Genomic DNA, 19,815 nt, shown 5'->3' with positions numbered 1-19,815 from the left:
AAAATTATGAGGTAGGTGAGGAACAGGGAAAGTGCAACATATAATCACCCCCCCCCAAAAAAAAACACAAAAGAGACAAAGAACAGATGACACAGATATTAGAATCAATAGGCAAGGCCAATCAATTGTATTTTATAGATTCTGGAAGAAAAGATGGACAGTGAGCAGATGGGAAATTTCAGCAAAGAAATGGAAACTCTAAAATTGTAAAACAGAAATTCTACAACTAAAAAACCCAAACAGAAGCACAAAGAGAAAAAAGAAGGGGAAAAAAAAAAGAACAGTGTCAGATCTGTGCAACGGTACCAAACAGTCCAACTTCAGGCAAGAGCATTCTAGAGAGAGGACAAAACCAAGTGAGTACTTGGAAAGATCGTTGAAATGTTCTTGAAATGTATGAATAATCAACCTACTTTTAGCAAACTGCAAGCAGGATAAATACAAAGAAAGCAACAATTGAGAACATAATCAAACAGTTGAAAACTGAAGATAAAGGAAAAATAGTAAAAGGAGGCAGGGAAGGGGGGACATTAAAGTTAGGGGAACAACTAAACATTACGGCTGACTTCACATCTGTAACAATGGAAGCTACCAGACAATGGAATGATATCTTTAATGGCCGAAGGAAGAAAGCTAGAAAATCTAGAGTTTTATATAAAGCAAAAAATTTCTTCAAAATGAGGGTGAGACATTTCCAGCCCTAGCTATGAAGAAAAATCCGGTATTAGATTTAACTCTCAAACCACAAACAACCAAAAGCTATAAAATAGGACACTAGACACAGGGCTGAGAAACTTTTAGAGAAGATTATCAGGAGAACTTCATATTCACCCTTTATGCCTGGCTGCATCCTCCAAAACAAGGTACAGGAAAATGCTCTCCAAATAGAGAGCAGTGGTCTCACTGGGCAAAGGATCTGAGTTCAGGGCTGCTAAGGTAGCTGGAATTTGTAGTTCAAGGTTAAGTAAATAAAGGAGCCATGTAACAGAGTCCCAGAAATCTATGCAGGGATTCCCTCCCTTGGATCTATAACCAAATATTAATTTATGTATCCATACAGTGACTCTCCACAAGGTAGTTGGAGTAACACAGCCTGAGTGGAAAAAGGCATTCATCTGAGGCCTCACAGAGACCATGTATTGAAAGACCCATCATCTGGAGCAATAGTTCTCAAACTTGTTGGTCTCAGAATCCCTTACATTCTTAAAAATTATTGATGAATTCTTTGCTTGCTCGTGCATAAATTTATTTCAAATACAAAATACATAAGGTTAGTATTTTTATCTAATGGTGATTTTATAACATTTTAGTTGATTTACTAAAGGGTAGAGAAGTACTGTGGATGTATTTGTGGGAAGTAATTTTAGTCATGGCCAGTTGGTCATAGCTAAACTACAGTAACTATTGTTTTACTTAACAATGTCTTATTGCTTTGTATATATTAACATTTGGGTATAAGGACTGTGTGTATATCCAAAAGGAAGCCAAGGTATTTAAACTGACCAATCTAATATTACAACTACTTTGAGATGGTCAAAGTAAACTAAAAGGAGTGCACTTCTGTGCAGTCTAACATCAATAAATAGTTCAGTAAACTTGAATTTAGCTCAACCAATCTGAATTGCCACGCAAGAACCTGTATTATAATTACTTGGTAAGTAAGGTTTAACAATGCTAGCAAATGAATATAGTTTTAACTTCTTTTTAAATGTTAAAAAATTATTGAGGACTCAAGAGATTTTCTGTGAGTTATAGTTTTTGATATTTACCATATTAGAAATTAAAACTGAGAAATTAAAGATATTTATTAATTCACTTGAAAATAATAAATCATTGCCTGTTAACACAAATAACAAATTTGTGAAAATTATATTTCCCAAAATAACAAAAGATAAGTATTATTTTAATTTTTTGTGAATCTCTTTAATATATGGCTTAATAGAAGAGAAATGGATTCTCATATCTACTTCTGTATTCACTCTGTGGCAATACACTATTTTGATTGAAGTATATGAAGAAAATCTAGCTTCCCACATATATGTAATTGTTATTTTTTGATATTATAAATATGATACTCTTTGACACTGTAGTAAAACTCGAGAAGGGATAGTCTCTTAAAGGTTAGCTGCAATGTGAAATATGCAACTATACCCATGAACTTTTCATATTAGGTTACCTTAAAATCCACTGCACTATGAATGATCTTTTATCCAGGCATAATTTTGTAATATCATGCACTGGTCATATGAAAAATAGTGGTTCACTGAGTTATGCAGATCTTTGAAATGTTGACATATTTCATTACACAATATATTAAAAATCGTATGTTAATATTACCATCTATCTCATCAAAAAAATGTTTATGTGTTGGGAAGTTGTAAAGCTCAAAATGGTAGCTGTTTCACACAATTCTAATTTTTACTTGAAAGTCTGAATTAATCATTGGCAACAAATACTGTTATTTGTCTTCAAAGGCGTGCTTATAAGAACATTTTTCCAACTACCTAAGTCTGAACAATAAAAGTTTGTCTGTTGGCCATTCTTTCAAGAACAAAGTGGTATTCTGGGGAAAGGACACCTAGTTTGACTCACAATTCAAACAACTGCAAAACTGATTTTCCTCAAGGCAACCATCACACTTTGGTATACAACAGAAGAGCTTAATGAATACTTCCCATTTCACCACAATGAATATTTTTAAAACGCATACTCAAGACTTAATAAAATGAAGCCCAGAGTAGGGTACTGAAAGTCAAACAATACTGTTACCCTCTGTGAGGAGGGTGTCAGTGTAAAAGAGTTGTCCCATGTGCAAGAAGGTTAAAGACAAGTGTCTGTGACCTGGCATGGAGGTCACAGCCCAAGGAGGATGAGAGGGTCAATCACATGATCAGAGTGGTGGTACTGGTAATGGAAGATTGGCTACATACAAAGAGTTTGAGCAAATAACATATTAAGGAAAATGGAAGCCAAATTTTTCACTGTCAGAGAAGGGAGTTAGAAATATAGAAAGTAAGTTGGTAGGAATGCAAACTGGTGCAGCCACTCTGGAAAACAATATGGAGGTTCCTCAAAAAGTTAAAAATAGACCCACCAATTGCCTATCCTTGGATAGGTATTTATCCAAAGGATACAAACATAGTGATTTGAAGGGGCACATGCACCCCAATGTTTATAGTAGCAATGTCCATAATAACCAAAATATGGGAAGAGCCCAGTGTCCATTGACAGATGAATGGATAAAGAAGATGTGGTACACACACACACACACACACACACACACACACACACACCGGAATATTACGCAGCCTACAAAAAGAATGAAATCTTGCCATTTCCAACGACATGGATGGAACTAGAGGATAATATGCTAAGTGAAATAGTCAGAAAAAGACAAGTACCACATGATTTCACTCATATGTGGAATTTAAGAAACAAAACAGATAAACATAGGGGAAGGGAAGGAAAAATAAAATAAGATAAAAACAGAGAGGGAGGCCAACCATAAGAGACGCTTAACTATAGGAAACAAACTGAAGGTTGCTGGAGGGGAGGTGGGGGTCATCTCATGGTTTTCAATACACAGATGTAAATGTGTGTGTACACACGTATGTATGTATATAAGTATATTCCCTAGCTCTGACCACTCAGAGACTTGGGAGCAGCCATCTCCCAACAGCAATGAGCAACCCTAGTATGAAAATATTGGCTTCTAACTACCATTCTCGACTAAAAGAAACTAGGCCACCTTGAAGAAATGGTTGACTTTAGGACTGGAGCAGGGAAAGTACAAGATGAGCCAACATGCTGTTGTGTCAGAAAATAAGGAGATGCTCAATGAGTAACAGAGTTGTGCCAAAGGACACAGAAGCCTCAGGAGAGGGTTCCCATAGATCAAATCTGGGACAAGCTCAAATATTTTGAACTTCAAAATAAATAAGAACAGCTTACAACCCACCAACTAAAGATCCAATATATGAATAAATTGAAAATTTGGACAGATATATTTAATAGTTTCCAAGTTCCTCCTCAAAAAATACCCATTAAAGGAAAAATTATTAATTTTACAAGAGGAGGGGCGCCTGGGTGGCTCAGTCGGTTAGGAGTCTGCCTTCGGCTCGGGTCATGAGGTTCTGGGATTGGGCCCCGTGTTGGGGTCCCTGCTCAGTGGAGAGCCTGCTTCTCCCTCTCTCTCTGCCTGCTGCTCTGCCTACTTGTGCTCTCTCTCTCTGTCAAATAAATAAATAAATAAATCTTTAAAAAAAAAATTTTTTTTTTACAAGGAGGAAGCCAGCAGACACTAACCTAATCAAGCGCTCAAAGTATCATCAGTAATGACAAACCATTTGCATTACCTGACAGAATGCAAGAACACAGCATCAATTCTGTGATATTACTGCCAAAGATGCATAAATCTAAGTCTAATCATGAAGAAAAGTGCAGACAAACTCAAATGAGGGACACTCCACAAAATAACTGGCCTATAATCTTCAAAAGCAGCTAGGAATGCAAGTCAAGGAAAGATGTATGAACTCTTTCAGACTGAAAGGCTACATAACCCAAAACCCTAAAACAACAACAAAAAAACTGTATTATTGAGCCCTCACCTATCTCACCAACCTAATTTCTTTACGCTCCTTTACTAACTCTGCCCTGGCCTTCTTACAATTCCAACAGTTTCTTTGCAACCACTGAGCCTTTGCATTTACTGTTCACTGTGACAGATATATTCCTCCCCCAAATAGTCATAAAATTTGATCCCAGTTTTCATGTTTCTATTCAAGAAAGCTTTCCCTGACCATCTTATCTAAATTAGACCTATCAATTTCTATCATTTTCTTTTTTTTTTTTTTTTTTTAAAGATTTTATTTATTTGACACAGAGAGAGAGACATAGCAAGAGAGGGAACACAAGCAGGGGGAGTGGGAGAGGGAGAAGCAGGCTTCCAGCCGAGCAGGGAGCCCGATGCGGGGCTCGATCCCAGGATTCTGGGATCATGACCTGAGCCGAAGGCAGACGCTTAACGACTGAGCCACCCAGGTGCCCCAATTTCTATCATTTTCTATTCTCTTATGCTCTTTACCTTCTTTAACCAATATGTTTCATTATATGACATTATTTATGTACTTATTTATGTACTTATTTTCAGTTTCTTTCTGACTACATAAAACTGCATTTGAGAATGGGCAAGTTATCAACGTTGTGCATGACTGTATCGATAGTGCCCAATACAATGCCTGGCTAGAAGCAGGCAGTCAAAATATTTGCAGAACTTATGAATGAATGCATTTATTCATTCATACACTTGCAGAAATGCAAAAGTGCTGGAAAGCAGCTGAATCCAACATAGAAGTAGAATGGCTGCACCAGAAACAAAAGAGAATGCCTTCCTTGCTGAAATGGGAGGGAAATACGAGAAGAAAATCAAAGAGTAAGAAATGAGATCAGATGAAAGTTTGTTTGGTAGCCCAAAATGAGATCTCAGTTTCCTCCCTCCAGAGGCCTTCGTCCTTCGTAGGGAGTTTTCCAAACACCATCCCACCTGTTTCTCCTCCTCCTGTGTGACCTGTGAGGTTGTTTCCCTGCAATGATGGTTCCCTCCTGCCTTTGCCTTCCTGGGTTCCAACTTCTTGGCCCTCCCCCCACAACCATCCAGGACTCTTGTCCTTGCTCCCATAATGTCACATCCAACTGAGAAATGGAGTGTCTGCTTGCAAGAAAAGAAATGCTAAATGGTATAGACTTTTTTTTTTTAAATGATGAGCTCAAAACATTTGGTTAAATTTGCAATAAAAAGTAAAAATAATATTGATAAAGACTTCACAGAAGAGAAGTATGATGGAAATGAAAAGCATGAGATCACATCAGTAGGAAAATGATCTTGTTTTATTCACTCAGGCGCCTTCTCTTTGGAGCAAATAGAAAACAGTGGTTGCGAACACAGACTCATGAGCCAGACCTCCTTACAGGCTCAATTGCAGCTACTTCTCCCAGTAGCTGTGTGACCCTGGGAAGTCACTTACACTGTATGTGTCTCTGTATTCTCATCTATAAAAAGGGTTTGACAAAAACATTACCTGCCTCATGGGGATGTTGTTAAAGTTAAATAAGCTAAAGTATTTGCTCTGCTTAAAACACAGCCTGGTTTATAGTAAGCACAGTGTTAAGTATTAGGATTAGTATTATTACTGTTGTTATTTTGCTAACAAAAAAGGAGTTTCATGAGACATTTTTAGTATTTAATTCAGTGTCGAATTTAACTTTGTAAAATGCAAAGTTCACAGATTGCAACTTTCAACCTCAAATATGTTGAAAAGTAATTTGTTCACTTAGTATAAAATGAATTCTGTTTATCCAATCCTCCTCTACATAAAATGGAGAGGCTCTTTGCAAAGTCACGGTACATCAAGACCCTGTTTCTAGCTGTACTCCCCGCATTTTGGTCAAAAAATAACAAAGAGCAGTGTTTCTTTAATGTGTATAACAATCACCTGGGGATCTTGTCTAAATGCAAACTCTCTTCTGAAGGTCTAGGGTAGGACCTAAAAAGCCCCAGAAGAAGCTGATGTTAAGTATGTAATACTTAACAATAAAAAAAGCTAAAACCCTACATAAACCACATGAAGGCTTCTAATCACTGAGAAAACAATCCACATTCCTCCTCCAAACCAACAAAACTGCCTATCACCTGGGCCTTATCTAGCTTCTTCACTAACTTCTTGGTATCTTCTCCTTCACTAACTCTGCTCTGGCCTTCCTACGGTTTCTCAAAACAACCACACTTTGAGTAGCAAGGTCACAGATCATCTCTAGATATGCTAAAGTTAAACATAGTATGAAACCTGGTTTCTTTGACAATGGTTATGAATTAAATGCTCCATAATGCAAATCCAGCTCCTTAGTTATTAAAGAAGAGAGGCCACTGCAGGAAAAGCCAGAGGAAGGTGTGAAGGTATGGGAAGAGGAAGGAGCTTGATGAACCCATTTCTAATCCAACAAATATCAAAACATCCCTTTGAACACAGGGAGAAGAGATTCACCTGGTTTCTTCAAAGACAGCCCTATCATTCCCATAGCAAAAGCCGATGGTGCAGAGACAGACTCTAAAATATTTCAGGCAGATGACCTTACCCAATGAGACCAAGTTACTATAGTTCTCCAACATCACATCCATGTACAAGTCTCTCTGAGCAGGGTCCAGGCACTCCCACTCCTCCTGAGAGAAGTCGATGGCCACATCCCTGAAAGTCACCAAGCCCTAAAACCAAAAACCCATACATTACTTGTGCAATTCAAGAAATTTCAGGATTTAAGAAAATATTTCCAAGAGGAGAAAAAAAGGATTGTGAAGGATAAACTGCAAGAAGAGGAAAATATAACAATCAAGTAGGTTGGAAGCCTATGATATGTACAGGTAGGGAAAAGTAAAGAAATTCGTATGGCTAAAGCAGAGTGTCTACGTGTTCTAGAAGAATCTTGTTACAACAGAAAAAAACTTCTAGGATATTGGGAAATAACTAGACCTGTCTGGTAATCTATAAAATAATCCCAGTTTCTCTTCTATTAAATACAAATAGTGGGGGTGGGGGAAGGCTGTTGATGAGGGTGTATACATACACACAACTTGCTATGTGCCTGCCTCATAAATTCTTCATTAACGTGACCTGCTGCACCAACTTTCAAGGAATACAAAAAAACAAACAAAACTTTTTTTCCCAAATGCACTATAAAATCTCTATTTGAGAAAAATGATTTCCACTAAATTAAGGATTACCGTTAAGCCTCAAGTAAATCACTCTGTTAGATTACATCATAAGTCTTTTCTCTTATAATGATGAATACATAAGAAGTTTTTATTAGCTGCAATTCAGGTCATCATATAGATACATGAGATTAATATCTCTACTGTATTTATACAGTGAGGTTGGACAAAAATTCTATTTTCTTCATTCTAGGAATCTATTATCATCCAGTATTTAGAAATCCAGATCACCTTCTTGTTACCATCAACCACCCCTCACCTAACACTTTTCCTCATTCCTGAGTTGGAGGCCATTGACAGGGCACAAAGTAAATGACACAGCTATCACCCAATATCTGCGCACCCTAGTCAATAACCAAATGAACTTAACACTGGTATTCATCGATTAGGGAACCACTTTCCCTGGAAAGACCCACTCACAAGGCCCCTCATCCTAAAAGCCTTGCAAAGCCTCACAGAAACTGAGGCTGGGACCAAGAAAACCCAAATTCCATCTTCTCTCTCTGGGAAACTCAGGTCTGTGAAGAAGTTCCAAGTTTGACTGTGTGGTCAAATGAGACCCTCATCACTGAACCATCACCTCACAGACCCGACGCAAGAATAAGAAATTCTGATAAGGGAACTCGTACAGCCCTAGTGGAAAAAAGACAGAGGTGATAACAAAGGGCACTACCCAAGACAGCCTGCTGTGGATATGTCCTAAGTAAACACCAAAGCTCTTCCAGAGAAGGCACAAGCAATTGAAAGCGTTCTCTTGGATGACCATCCAGCTGTCTAAGGGCATTGTATCCTGACTGGTTTCTTCCCTAGATGCCTGCCAATCAGAACCTTAACCTGAAAAAGGAGTAACTGTTGTTTTCAAAATGTCTATAGTCTTTCATTCTCTCTTTTCTCCTTCTCTTATAGAAATCCTGTTTGCGCCTTGATAGATGAAATCAATCTACTCTTGGTTTTCCTTGTATACAAGTGAAAATGTGCTGTTAATTATATTTCTTTGAGTTATTCTTTGACAGGAGCTCAAGTATTTCCCTCAAAAGACTCCTATCCCTTCACTGCTTTTGATAGAAGACTGAGCACACAGATGTTGGATAATGTGTTCAATGATATGATGACACTGATTGGAAAAGCACATGGGAAGGACACTGGGCTATTTGGCACTGTCCTTTACTGGAATAGGCACTGAGAAGCAGGTTCAGGACTGGGGTTCTGTTATGCAGAAAGCTTTAGGACAATTAAGGAGAAGATTCATATGACCTAAAAATCACAGTATTTCAAGGACAGAGAAATAACAACTTACATCAGTCATGGTTCTAGAACTGCAAGAACTAATTAATAATCCATGGGGTTCCTCGATTGGTGAAGCACAGAATCCAGAAAAGCCAGAGCTGGGGAAGGAAAAAAAAAGCTTTAGACCAGGTGTGCTTAAGTGATCCCATCTTGACTTAAGCTAATATAAACTTTTATCTCTTCCATTCCTGCTTCTACTCCACACCCCCACAACCATCTGTGGAATCTAAACCCTCACCTAAAACCCAAACGTCCTTCAGTAGGAAGGTTTCTGGCAATGCCTGATTCTGGGGATGCTGATATGGGCCAGAGGTTGGACCACTGAGTGCTGCCCAGATCGGATCCTCCTCCCACCAGCGCCACTTCTCAGGGCTGAGAAAGAGGCACATGGTCCGAGCCAGAACATCCTTCACAGGCTTGGGGCTGAAGAAAGTTGGTCAAGACACAGTAGTGGACAGGATGTACAATTGCCTGAGCCCCAAAAGCTGACCTCTTAATGCATTCAGAACATCCATGCAGTAAAATGCTATAAAACTACGCTAAGTTGGGGAAAATAATCAAGATATATTGTCAATAGAATATATAGCTTACTACATCAAAAACTAATGATGTATTATATGTTGGCTAATTGAACATAATAAAAAAAGGAAAAAATATAGCTTTCAGAATGTATAGTATGATTATATTTATAAAGTATATGTATATATCAATATAGAAAAGATTGACAATCAGATGTCAATAGATGAAAAAAGTGTTTAGGAGTTATAGGTGTATATACAATAAAGTTTTTATTGTGGTAATAATGTTCTTTTTGTTTAAGTATCTGTAGAGTTGTTGTAACCAGGGCCATGCATTATACTAACTACATAATTTCTATATACACTCATGTCCTGCCTAGAAAAAAATGGCTAAAATTCCCCAAGAAATGTCATGGATATATTGATGAGATCGCAAGCCTGTTTCTTTTCACATCTTCTGACACATGGGTTTATTTTGTATCTGACCTGTCTTTTTAGACATGATACTCTCCCGATAACTGCTGAATCACCTGATCCTGTTAGTCTCACTTAGCAACAAACATTAGTAGGATAAAACCTGTAAGGTATAAAACTCAGGACAAATTGCATTTGCCTCCAAAAAGCTGGTCATGACCCAACAGTATTTCCTATAATTACCTTCCTATGAGTTCTTAAGACAGGTTGCCTGAATTGCTCATTGGCCTTTGTTGCTGGCAGCCTAGTTATTCCTATGTAGATTTAGTCTTCCTTGTCTTAAAGGTAACAACCATGTCTTTCAGTTATTGTATTACCTCCCAAGTACTATCTCAGGCTCTTAAAATTGGGGCAAATTTTTACCCAAAATTCCCTTACGGAAATGTATGCTTAAACAGTTAAAGAAGTACAGATGTATATACATGAATGTTCACCCAGGGGCACCTGGGTGGCACAGTCGGTTAACTGTCCGACTCTTGGTTTCGGCTCAGGTCATGATATCAGGGTCATGGGGCTGAGCTCCACCTCGGGCTCCACACTCAGCAGAGTGTGGAGATTCTCTCTCCCTCTCCTTCTGCCCTCCCACTTATGCTCTCTCTCTAAAATAAATAAATCTTTAAAAAAAAGAATATTTTGTACCAGTACCATGCTGTCTTGGTGATCACAGCTTTGTAATATAGCTTGAAATTGGGCAACGTGATGCCCCCAGCTTTGTTTTTCTTTTTCAACATTTCCTTGGCGATTCAGGGTCTTTTCTGATTCCATACAAATTTTAGGACATATAGACCAATGGAACAGAATAGAGAACCCAGATATGGACCCTCAACTCTATGGCCAAATAATCTTCAACAAAGCAGGAAAAAACATGCAATGGAAAAAAGACAGTCTCTTCAATAAATGGTGCTGGGAAAATTGGACAGCCACCTGCAGAAGACTGAAACTCGACCATTCTCTAACACCATACACAAAGATAAACTCAAAGTGGATGAAAGACCTCAATGTGAGACAGGAATCCATCCAAATCCTAGAGGAGAACATAGGCAGTAACCTCTTTGACATCGGCCACAGCAACTTCTTTCAAGACACATCTCCAAAAGCTAGTGAAACAAAAGCAAAAATGAACTTTTGGGACTTCATCAAGATAAAAAGCTTCTGCACAGCAAAGGAAACAGTCAACAAAACAAAGAGGCAACCCACAGAATGGGAGAAGATATTTGCAAAGGACACTACAGATAAAGGGCTGGTATCCAAGATCTATAAAGAACTTCTCAAACTCAACACCCAAAAAACAAATAATCAAGTCAAAAAGTGGGCAGAAGATATGAAAAGACACTTCTCTGAAGAAGACATACAAATGGCTAACAGACACATGAAAAAATGTTCATCATCATTAGCCATCAGGGAAATTCAAATCAAAACCACATTGAGATACCACCTTACACCAGTCAGAATGGCAAAAATGGACAGGGAAAGAAACAACAAATGTGGGAGAGGTTGTGGAGAAAGGGGAACCCTCTTACACTGTTGGTGGGAATGCAAGTTGGTACAGCCACTTTGGAAAACAGTGTGGAGGTTCCTCAAAAATTTAAAAATAGAGCTACACTATGACCCAGCAATTGCACTACTGGGTATTTACCCCAAAGACACAGATGTAGTGAAAAGAAGGGCCATATGCACCCCAATGTTCATAGCAGCAATGTCCACAATAGCCAAACTGTGGAAAGAGCCGAGATGCCCTTCAACAGATGAATGGATAAAGAAGATGTGGTCCATATATACAATGGAATATTACTCAGCCATCAGAAAGGATGAATACCCAAATTTTATATCAACATGGATGGGACTGGAGGAGATTATGCTAAGTGAAATAAGTCAAGCAGAGAAAGTCAATTATCATACAGTTTCACTTATTTGTGGAACATAAGAAATAGCATGGAGGACATTAGGAGAAGGAAGGGAAAAATGAAGCGGGTGTAAATCAGAGGGAAAGATGAACCATGAGGGACTATGGACTCTGAGAAACAAACAGGGTTTTAGAGAGGAGGGGGGTGGGGGGGTTGGTTAGCCCAGTGATGGGTATTAAGGAGGGCACGTACTGCATGGAGCACTGGGTGTTATACGCAAACAATGGATCGTGGATCACCACATCAATAACTAATCACGTATGGTGACTAACATAACATAATAAAATTTAAAAAAAAAAGAATATTCAACCAAAAATCATTTATGATAACAGAATCAGAAACTACCTAACAGTAAGCAAATGGTTTGCTAGATTGTGGCCTGCTATGTCCTCATTAGTTTGATGGTATTAGACCATATCAACTGATGAAGAAAGACACACATAATCAATTCCTTAGGGAGGCAGGCAGGTTTGTAAAGTATACACGATGTGGGAAGTGTATCTGAAATTAAGATAAAAACTCTGGTGTTGGACTTTCAAGATGTGAAAGTGGGCTTGACAGTGACCAATTTCTCAACACTTCTATTTCCTTGCCAATAAAAGACGAATAGGGGGCGCCTGGGTGGCTCAGTTAAGGGTCTGCCTTCGGCTCAGGTCATGATCCCAGGGTCCTGGGATCGAGCCCCGCATGGGGCTCCTTGCTCGGCGGGGAGCCTGCTTCTCCCTCTGCCTCTGCCTACTGCTCTGCCTACTTGTGCTCTCTCTCTCTCTCTCTCTCTCTCTCTGTTAAATAAATAAATAAAAATCTTTAAAAAAAAAAAAAAGACGAATAGGAACATTGTCTACCACCAGAGGGCTGCATTGACGATTATGTAAGAAAATCCACAAAAAATACTGGTGTACAATAGGGGCGCCTGGCTGGCTCCTTCACAGGAGCATGTGGCTCTCGATCTCAGGGTTATGAGTTTGAGCCCCACGCTGGGTGCAGAGATTACTTAAAACAACAACAACAACAAAAATAACAACAACAGATGTACAACAATTAGCCGTTATTAAAGATGCAAAAGATTATTGTCCCTTATTCTAAAGAAAGTTAACGCCCCTTTCCATTTTTTCATAATAAAATCTGTACTTTTCAGGCCTATTTTCTTACAAAGTTAACTAAAGTTTCACAGCCCAGCCTTGAGCTTGCTATTCTTCCTAAATAACAACATAAGCAAAACAGGGTCTCAGAAAGACATACAGGAGATATCCCCTCCTCCCAGAAGCGGCAAACAGAGATAGGACTCAGCATTATAAAGCTGGCTCAGAAAATATTACCCAATTAGATGTCAAGAGAACATTAACCAAAGATGCGATCTTGTTCTGTGCAAATTGGTGGTTTATTTGAATATTGATCACTACAACCTTCTTATTCTACCTTCTGGAATTAGTATCTGTCTTTGGAAATATTATTTATAAAATAGATTTTCTTTTTTTTTTAAACACCTTTTTTTGAAAAGATTTTTATTTATTTATTTGATAGAGAGAGAGAGAAAAAAAGTAGCAGAGGGAGAGGGAGAAGCAGGCTCTCTGCTGAGCAGGGAGCCCGATGCAGGACTCGATCCCAGGACCCTGGGATCATGACCTGAGCTGAAGGCAGACGCTTAACCCACTGAGCCACCCAGGCACCCCTATAAAATAGATTTTCATAAGACGGAACATATACACTGGAAAATTATCACTACTTTCTATGGAAGGAACCTTTAAAATAATCTAATTCTGAAAGTCTGTCTTTGTCGCCCTTATAACTAATTTTTAAATGGTGTTTCTATATGCCTAAAAGTTGTTAATACTTCAGGTTTTTAAATAAGAAATCACTGACACTTCCCTCTTCTTTCTACATATTCAAGATTAAAATAAAACCCACATCTGGGTTGGATTTCTTCTTCTTCAAAATAAGGGCTAGAGAGTCTTCAACTCAACTGTATCACCAATTACTGTTATCTTATTCTGCAGAAACAAAACCAGACACATAGGCTCACACACAAAAAATGTAAACTGAAACACACCAAAGTATTAAGAATGATTAACTTCAGAGGATGTAATTTTAACTTCCTTCTCTATATGTTTCCTGGATTGTTGAATTTTTTGCAACAAACCTATATGAATTTCATAATCAGAAATACAAAGATATTTCCAAATGTAAAAAATTGAATGATAGGGAAGGGGCATCTTTCAGCCATTAAGAAAATTGAAAAAACAGACCCAACACTGAAAATCAGCGTGCCGGAAACAAAGTACACCTCCTAGCTGTCGAACATCTGCAGCTGCAGCTCACCACTACACTGAGACACTGTCACTGCCAAGATTCCCCTGTAATGGGCACCTGGGTGGCTCAGTCGGTTAAGCATCTGCCTTTGGGATCAAGTCCCGCATCGGGCTCCCTGCTGAGGGGGGAGTCTGCTTCTCCCTCTGCCCCTCCCCCCAGCTTAAGCTCGCCCCCCCACTCTATCTGTCTCACGAAAATAAATAAATGAAATTTTAAAAAAAATAATAAAAAGGGGGCGCCTGGGTGGCTCAGCTGTTGGGCGTCTGCCTTCGGCTCAGGTCATGATCCCAGGGTCCTGGGATCGAGCCCCGCATTGGGCTCCCTGCTCCGCTGGAAGCCTGCTTCTCCCTCTCCCACTCCCCCTGCTTGTGTTCCCTCTCTCACTGTCTCTCTCTCTGTCAAATAAATAAATAAAAATCTTAAATAAAAAAAATCCCCCCACAATGAACACCAATTATGTAAGTCACCTTCAAAGTCGGAGGAAGGAAATATATGCACATAAACAGAACAATATCTGGTACAGAACAGATGCTCAACAAGTGTGGCTACACCTCTCCACTTCTTCACTGAAGAGTCAATTAAAAAACATTTTGGATACAATTCCTGAAAAATGTCTTTCAAAACTTTCTTTCGGGCGCCTGGGTGGCTCAGTTGGTTAAGCGACTGCCTTCGGCTCAGGTGATGATCCTGGAGTCCCGGGATCGAGTCCCGCATCGGGCTCCCTGCTCGGCGGGGAGTCTGCTTCTCCCTCTGACCCTCCCCCCCTCATGCTCTCTCTATCTCATTCTCTCTCAAATGAATAAATAAAATCTTTAAAAAAAAAAAACAAAAAAACTTTCTTTCACTGAACGGGATTCTTATATAACTCATCATAATCTTGGGGACTTTTGTTCATTACTACAAGTACTACTTAATATTTTATTATTTACATTTTTCCTTTTGATTCTTTATAGGCATAATTTTTATTAGGTGCACATTATTCCATTACAGGATATACTGCAATTTACTTAACTGTTTCCGTATCACTGGACCCTAATTTTGTAAAAGTTCCTTCCCAGCTATTAAATCTTAATTCCAGACCAATGAAGCTAGACCTTTTCTGGGTCATGTACACTTGACAATCTAATGAAATTATAGACATTTTGCCCACTTAAAAAAATAAATTTACAAATATTTACAAAAATTCTGCCTCAATTTCAAGGGGTTTGCGATCACCTGGCAGCTCATAAATGGAACAAGACCTCAGGTTAAGATTTCCTGTACTAGACCATTTGAGCATCTGGTCACTTTTTTAAACTTAAAGCACCCATCACAATCGTCTTCATATTTCTCTCAAATTTCAATCATAAAAAGTTGATGTGAAATGATCCAGAATCACCATGTAACAGCAAATCTTAATATTCACTAAGCCTGTATCATGGGGCAGGCCCTGTTCTGAGGAGCTTTACACACATTGACTCATTTTATATCGTTATAACCGCCATGAGGTAGGCATTATTTTGCCTTAATTTTGTAGATGTGACACAGAGAGCCTGAGTCACCTAAGCTCACAGAGCTAGTGACAGGTAGAGCCAGGATTTGAATACAGATGCTCTAGGTCCAGAGCCTTACTCTTAACCGTAACACAGTACCGCTTCTACAACACTCACAAAGCAGGACCTGAAATAACTCATGTTAGCAATGTTACAGATTTCTACCTAAAGATCATCTGAAAGTTTCTGTCCTTGCTGGTGCAAACTGCAAACCCCTATGCTCAAAGACCAACCACATTCCCACACCCTAAAAGCCTCACAACACTGTCATTTATTAACTGAAACAATTCTTCTACCGTGCCTTGATTTAAAAATCATGACTGTGGAGAAGACAGAGAATAGTTTGCACATGATACCACCTAAATACCAACCTCCTCAAGTAATCATAGCCTAAAATAAAACTCTAACACTAATCTCTAGGAGGTGTATTTCTACACCATCAGCATACTCAGAAAAGGAGAATGCACCGAAGGATTTGAATAATTTGCCATTTGAACAGCTAGCTACTGATTGAGAATAGGGGCAATAGAGGGTCACTAAGAAGAGAGATACATGAGTAGGGTGGGTCATTCACCAGAAGGAAAACCCAGGATAGACACTACCAGTGATATTGCAGGCCAAGGAAAGCAAATATTCCCATGATCTAAAAACAAAAGTAATTGTGTGGGGAAAAAAAAAGAAAGAAACACACACTCACCTGAACCTTGATTTCAAAATATGCAACAGTTCTTTCCTCCTCCTCAGGGTGCTTCTTAAAAACCCGGCAGCAGTAGGGGGAAAAAAAGAATCATGAGACACCAACATTTCTTGGAGCACAGACCTAACTTAAAAACAAAACAAAACAAAAACCAAAACGGAAAACCAAAACGCCGTCTAGAGTCATATCTGCCTTCATCCACACAAAACCAAATGGAATTGAAAGGAAGGCTGGACTCTATCTCTGAGCTGACAGCAATTGTTGGGGACAGAGGTCTGGTTGCAGCGGCCCCGAAACAGGTAGCTGGCTCCCAAGGAGTTCCCAGACGCGCCCCTTCTATGGATCTTACCTCTGGGACCTCCCCATCACGTCTTCCTAGGAGCAAGTCATGAGCACACTTCCGGATGTACAATGCTCCTCCCAAGACTGGACCTATGCCTTCTTAGCGTAGGACTCCTTCTCTTGCGGTCACTTAACTTTGGCAGGCCCAAAGAAAGTCTAGAGGGAACTTGGAGCACAAACGGCCAAAGCAAAACCACAAGGCCACGCACCTCATCACCCCATCACACATTCCCAACCGCAAACACCATTACGGAGACACACCCCGGCCCGGCCACGCCGGCTGTCACACACCATCCTCCTCAACCGCTCGCGCGCACACAGGCTGGAGGCTCCGAACGCGACATGCCCTGTCCGCGACCCGGGCCTCCTCAACTCGGGCGCTGCCCGGAGTCACCCCCACCCTCGCTGCCGGTTCTGACCCGGCGCTGATTACTTCCTCCGACGCGAGCACCTCAACTCGCCGAGTCCAAAAACCTTCAGGACACCGGAAACGGACCCACAGGTTTATGGGAAGTAAGAGCCGGAACGTCCTGGGAGGCTGGGAATCTGGCCATCCAAAGAGGTCTCCGCGGGCAAACTCGCCCCGCCCGGAAAAAGACCTGTGCCCGGGGACTTCTGGGAAATGTAGTCCGCGGCGGGCAAATCCCCGGAAGCCGGGACCCTGGACCCTTAGGCTGCTCCCAGCATGCAACTCGGCTACGCGTAGCAAAGGCGCTTTTTCCGAAGTCAACCCGGAGTTCGTTCTAGTCTTTGCTGCAGGGAGTAGGTCCCTGCTCGGCGAACCTCGCAGCTCAATTGTCTTTTATGTTGTTGTCAAACAACATCTTTGATGAATGGTTGTGGTCTTTGATGAATGGTTCTCAAAGGAAGGCTGAGGAACGCATTCTGGACTCCAGAGGAGGTGGAGACGGGAAGGGGGCGGAGGGCGGCGGGGGGGACGGGGGCGGAGACCAGGGACTTAGGCTTCAGTGAGCGGGAACATCTCAGTTAAGGTCCGTGGGAATGAGCTAGGCCGCGAGCTTATCTAGATTACGAGAGACTGGAGCAGGGTCTGGCAGTTGAACAGATGGGTGCGTCTTCCTCTGGGTGAGTTTGTGGGTCCAATTCGGTGAGTGGGACCTTAAGTGGAGTTGTTTACATTCATGGGATAGTTTGTGTTAGTGTGAATCTTTGTTTCCTTAGGTGTAAGGCGGTTTGTGTTAGAAATTACATACCACTGTTGAATAGCAACAATACGTGGTCATGGATTGATATTGTGATCATATGCAAAGGTCTCTGGACTGAGAGACGAGATGTGTGACATTGTGTGTTAATATCAGTAACCGAGAACGACTTAATATCTGTGAGGTTTTTTTTATAGACTTTCCTTTTGTGTGCATACTATGATGATTATGAAAGTGGATCACTGTCCAGCTGAGATCGAAAAACAGTGCGGTGTTAGTTTGATTATCTGACTGCCAATCACTATATATGCCTGGATAATTGTGACTGTGTTAGGATAGTGAGTTTCATTATTTCCACAGTTTCATTATCTATAAAATAGTGTTATTACATCTTGGAGCATCAAATTTGAGATGCAGAAAAATATTTGCAATTTATTTACCAAATGATTTTATAATGATTTTTATAATGAACCAATGCTGTTTTATTGGAAAGAATGCAAATCAACATTTTAAAAGAAAGAAGAAATAGGGATGCCTGGGTGGCTCAGTCAGTTAAGTGTCTGCCTTCAGCTCAGGTCATGATCCCAGGGTCCTGGGATCGAGCCCCGCATCAGGCTCCTGGCTTAGTGGGGAGTCTGCTTCTCCCTCTGCCTGCCACTCTCTCTCTCTCTGACAAATAAATAAAATCTTTTTTTAAAAAGATGAAACAAGAAATCAAAGTAACATCCAGTCATGGAGTGGCTGCTGTAGGTTTCCAATCTTCTGTAATGTTAAGGATACTTAACCAGATAACTTTGAAAACCCTGGACTAAGGAAATAATTTCCTACTTGTGGAAGCAGGTAGATTAGAGCAGAGCCCAGCATTAGGGAATCAGATATCCTAGTTTATAGGTCATGCAAGGCAAGGAACCTGTTTGAGACTGCATAATTAGTCTATCAGAACACTACTTGTCTTATTCAAAAAGTGATAATTACATTTTGTCATATTCTGAGTAAACAAAAACCAGGATACCATTTCCTGAACAGTGCCTGATTCCTTTGTTGCAGTTGGCAATTTTGAACCTAAATATTTGTATTTCTTCTGACATTTCTGACACTTTTTCTTCAGACCTGAAATGGTAGATAAAAATATATGAAGAGCTAATGGATGTAGTATGAGGGAAGAAGATAAAATTCCTTGTCTATCACAATTTCAGAACAAACTACCAAATGTTCCTGGGGAAAAAAAAAAATGGTTTTTTTCTGACCTTTTTTTGTTGTTTCTCCTCCAAATGTGTCTCTTTTGTTTCATCCTAACTGGCTTCATCACAGCTAAAAATCCTTGAATGCTTTCTCTGTCATAAAACACAGTTACATTGGTTTTGCTAATATCATTGCAGTAACGAATCTAGAAATGAAACATGCCCATCAAAAGTAGGATGGAATGAGAGACGATGGACTCTGAAAAACAAACTGAGGGTTCTAGAGGGGAGGGGGGTGGGCGGATGGGTTAGCCTGGTGATGGGTATTAAAGAGGGCACATTCTGCATGGAGCACTGGGTGTTATATGCAAATAATGAATCATGGAACGCTACATCAAAAACTGATGATGTAATGTATGGTGATTAACATAACATAAAAAAAAGTAGGATGGATAATTAGGTGTGGAGTACTTTTACATTGGCAGAGTACACAGCAGTGAAAATTACTGACTAACATATGATGAGCAGTGAAAATTACTGACTTTAACATATGATGAGCAAGAGGCATAGAAATATAGAGTGTGTTCCATTCATAAAATTTTAGAAAGAAGCAAAATAAATGATACTTTGTGTTTAAGTGGAAGA

At 39.8% G+C, this 19,815-nt stretch overlaps 1 protein-coding gene across 12 annotated transcripts in view; it reads right to left on the bottom strand.

Annotated features, from left to right (window-relative positions):
- Window positions 1-19,815, bottom strand: part of ZNF283 (zinc finger protein 283) — a 113,858-nt gene that overhangs the window by 6,527 nt on the left and 87,516 nt on the right. For 5 of the 12 annotated variants that reach the window (XM_078062607.1, XM_078062606.1, XM_078062605.1 and 2 more), the window contains exons 4-7: window positions 16,485-16,538; window positions 11,036-11,138; window positions 9,060-9,147; window positions 7,132-7,258 (exon numbers count right to left, since the gene is read on the bottom strand). In XM_078062607.1, coding sequence (XP_077918733.1) covers window positions 7,132-7,258; window positions 9,060-9,147; window positions 11,036-11,100 — 280 coding nt within the window. In that variant the 5' untranslated portion in view covers window positions 11,101-11,138; window positions 16,485-16,538. Of the gene's footprint in view, window positions 1-7,131; window positions 7,259-9,059; window positions 9,148-11,035; window positions 11,139-16,484; window positions 16,539-16,833; window positions 17,747-19,815 lie in introns of those variants that run through there. The other 7 variants (XM_078062611.1, XM_078062612.1, XM_036093648.2 and 4 more) reach the window with 7 other exon arrangements.

Source organism: Halichoerus grypus, chromosome 15 (assembly GCF_964656455.1).
Source record: "Halichoerus grypus chromosome 15, mHalGry1.hap1.1, whole genome shotgun sequence".
In the NCBI taxonomy this organism is placed as follows: Eukaryota; Metazoa; Chordata; class Mammalia; order Carnivora; family Phocidae; genus Halichoerus; species Halichoerus grypus.
Note: the sequence above shows the minus strand (reverse complement) of the source record. Positions and strands in the feature narration are given on the sequence as shown.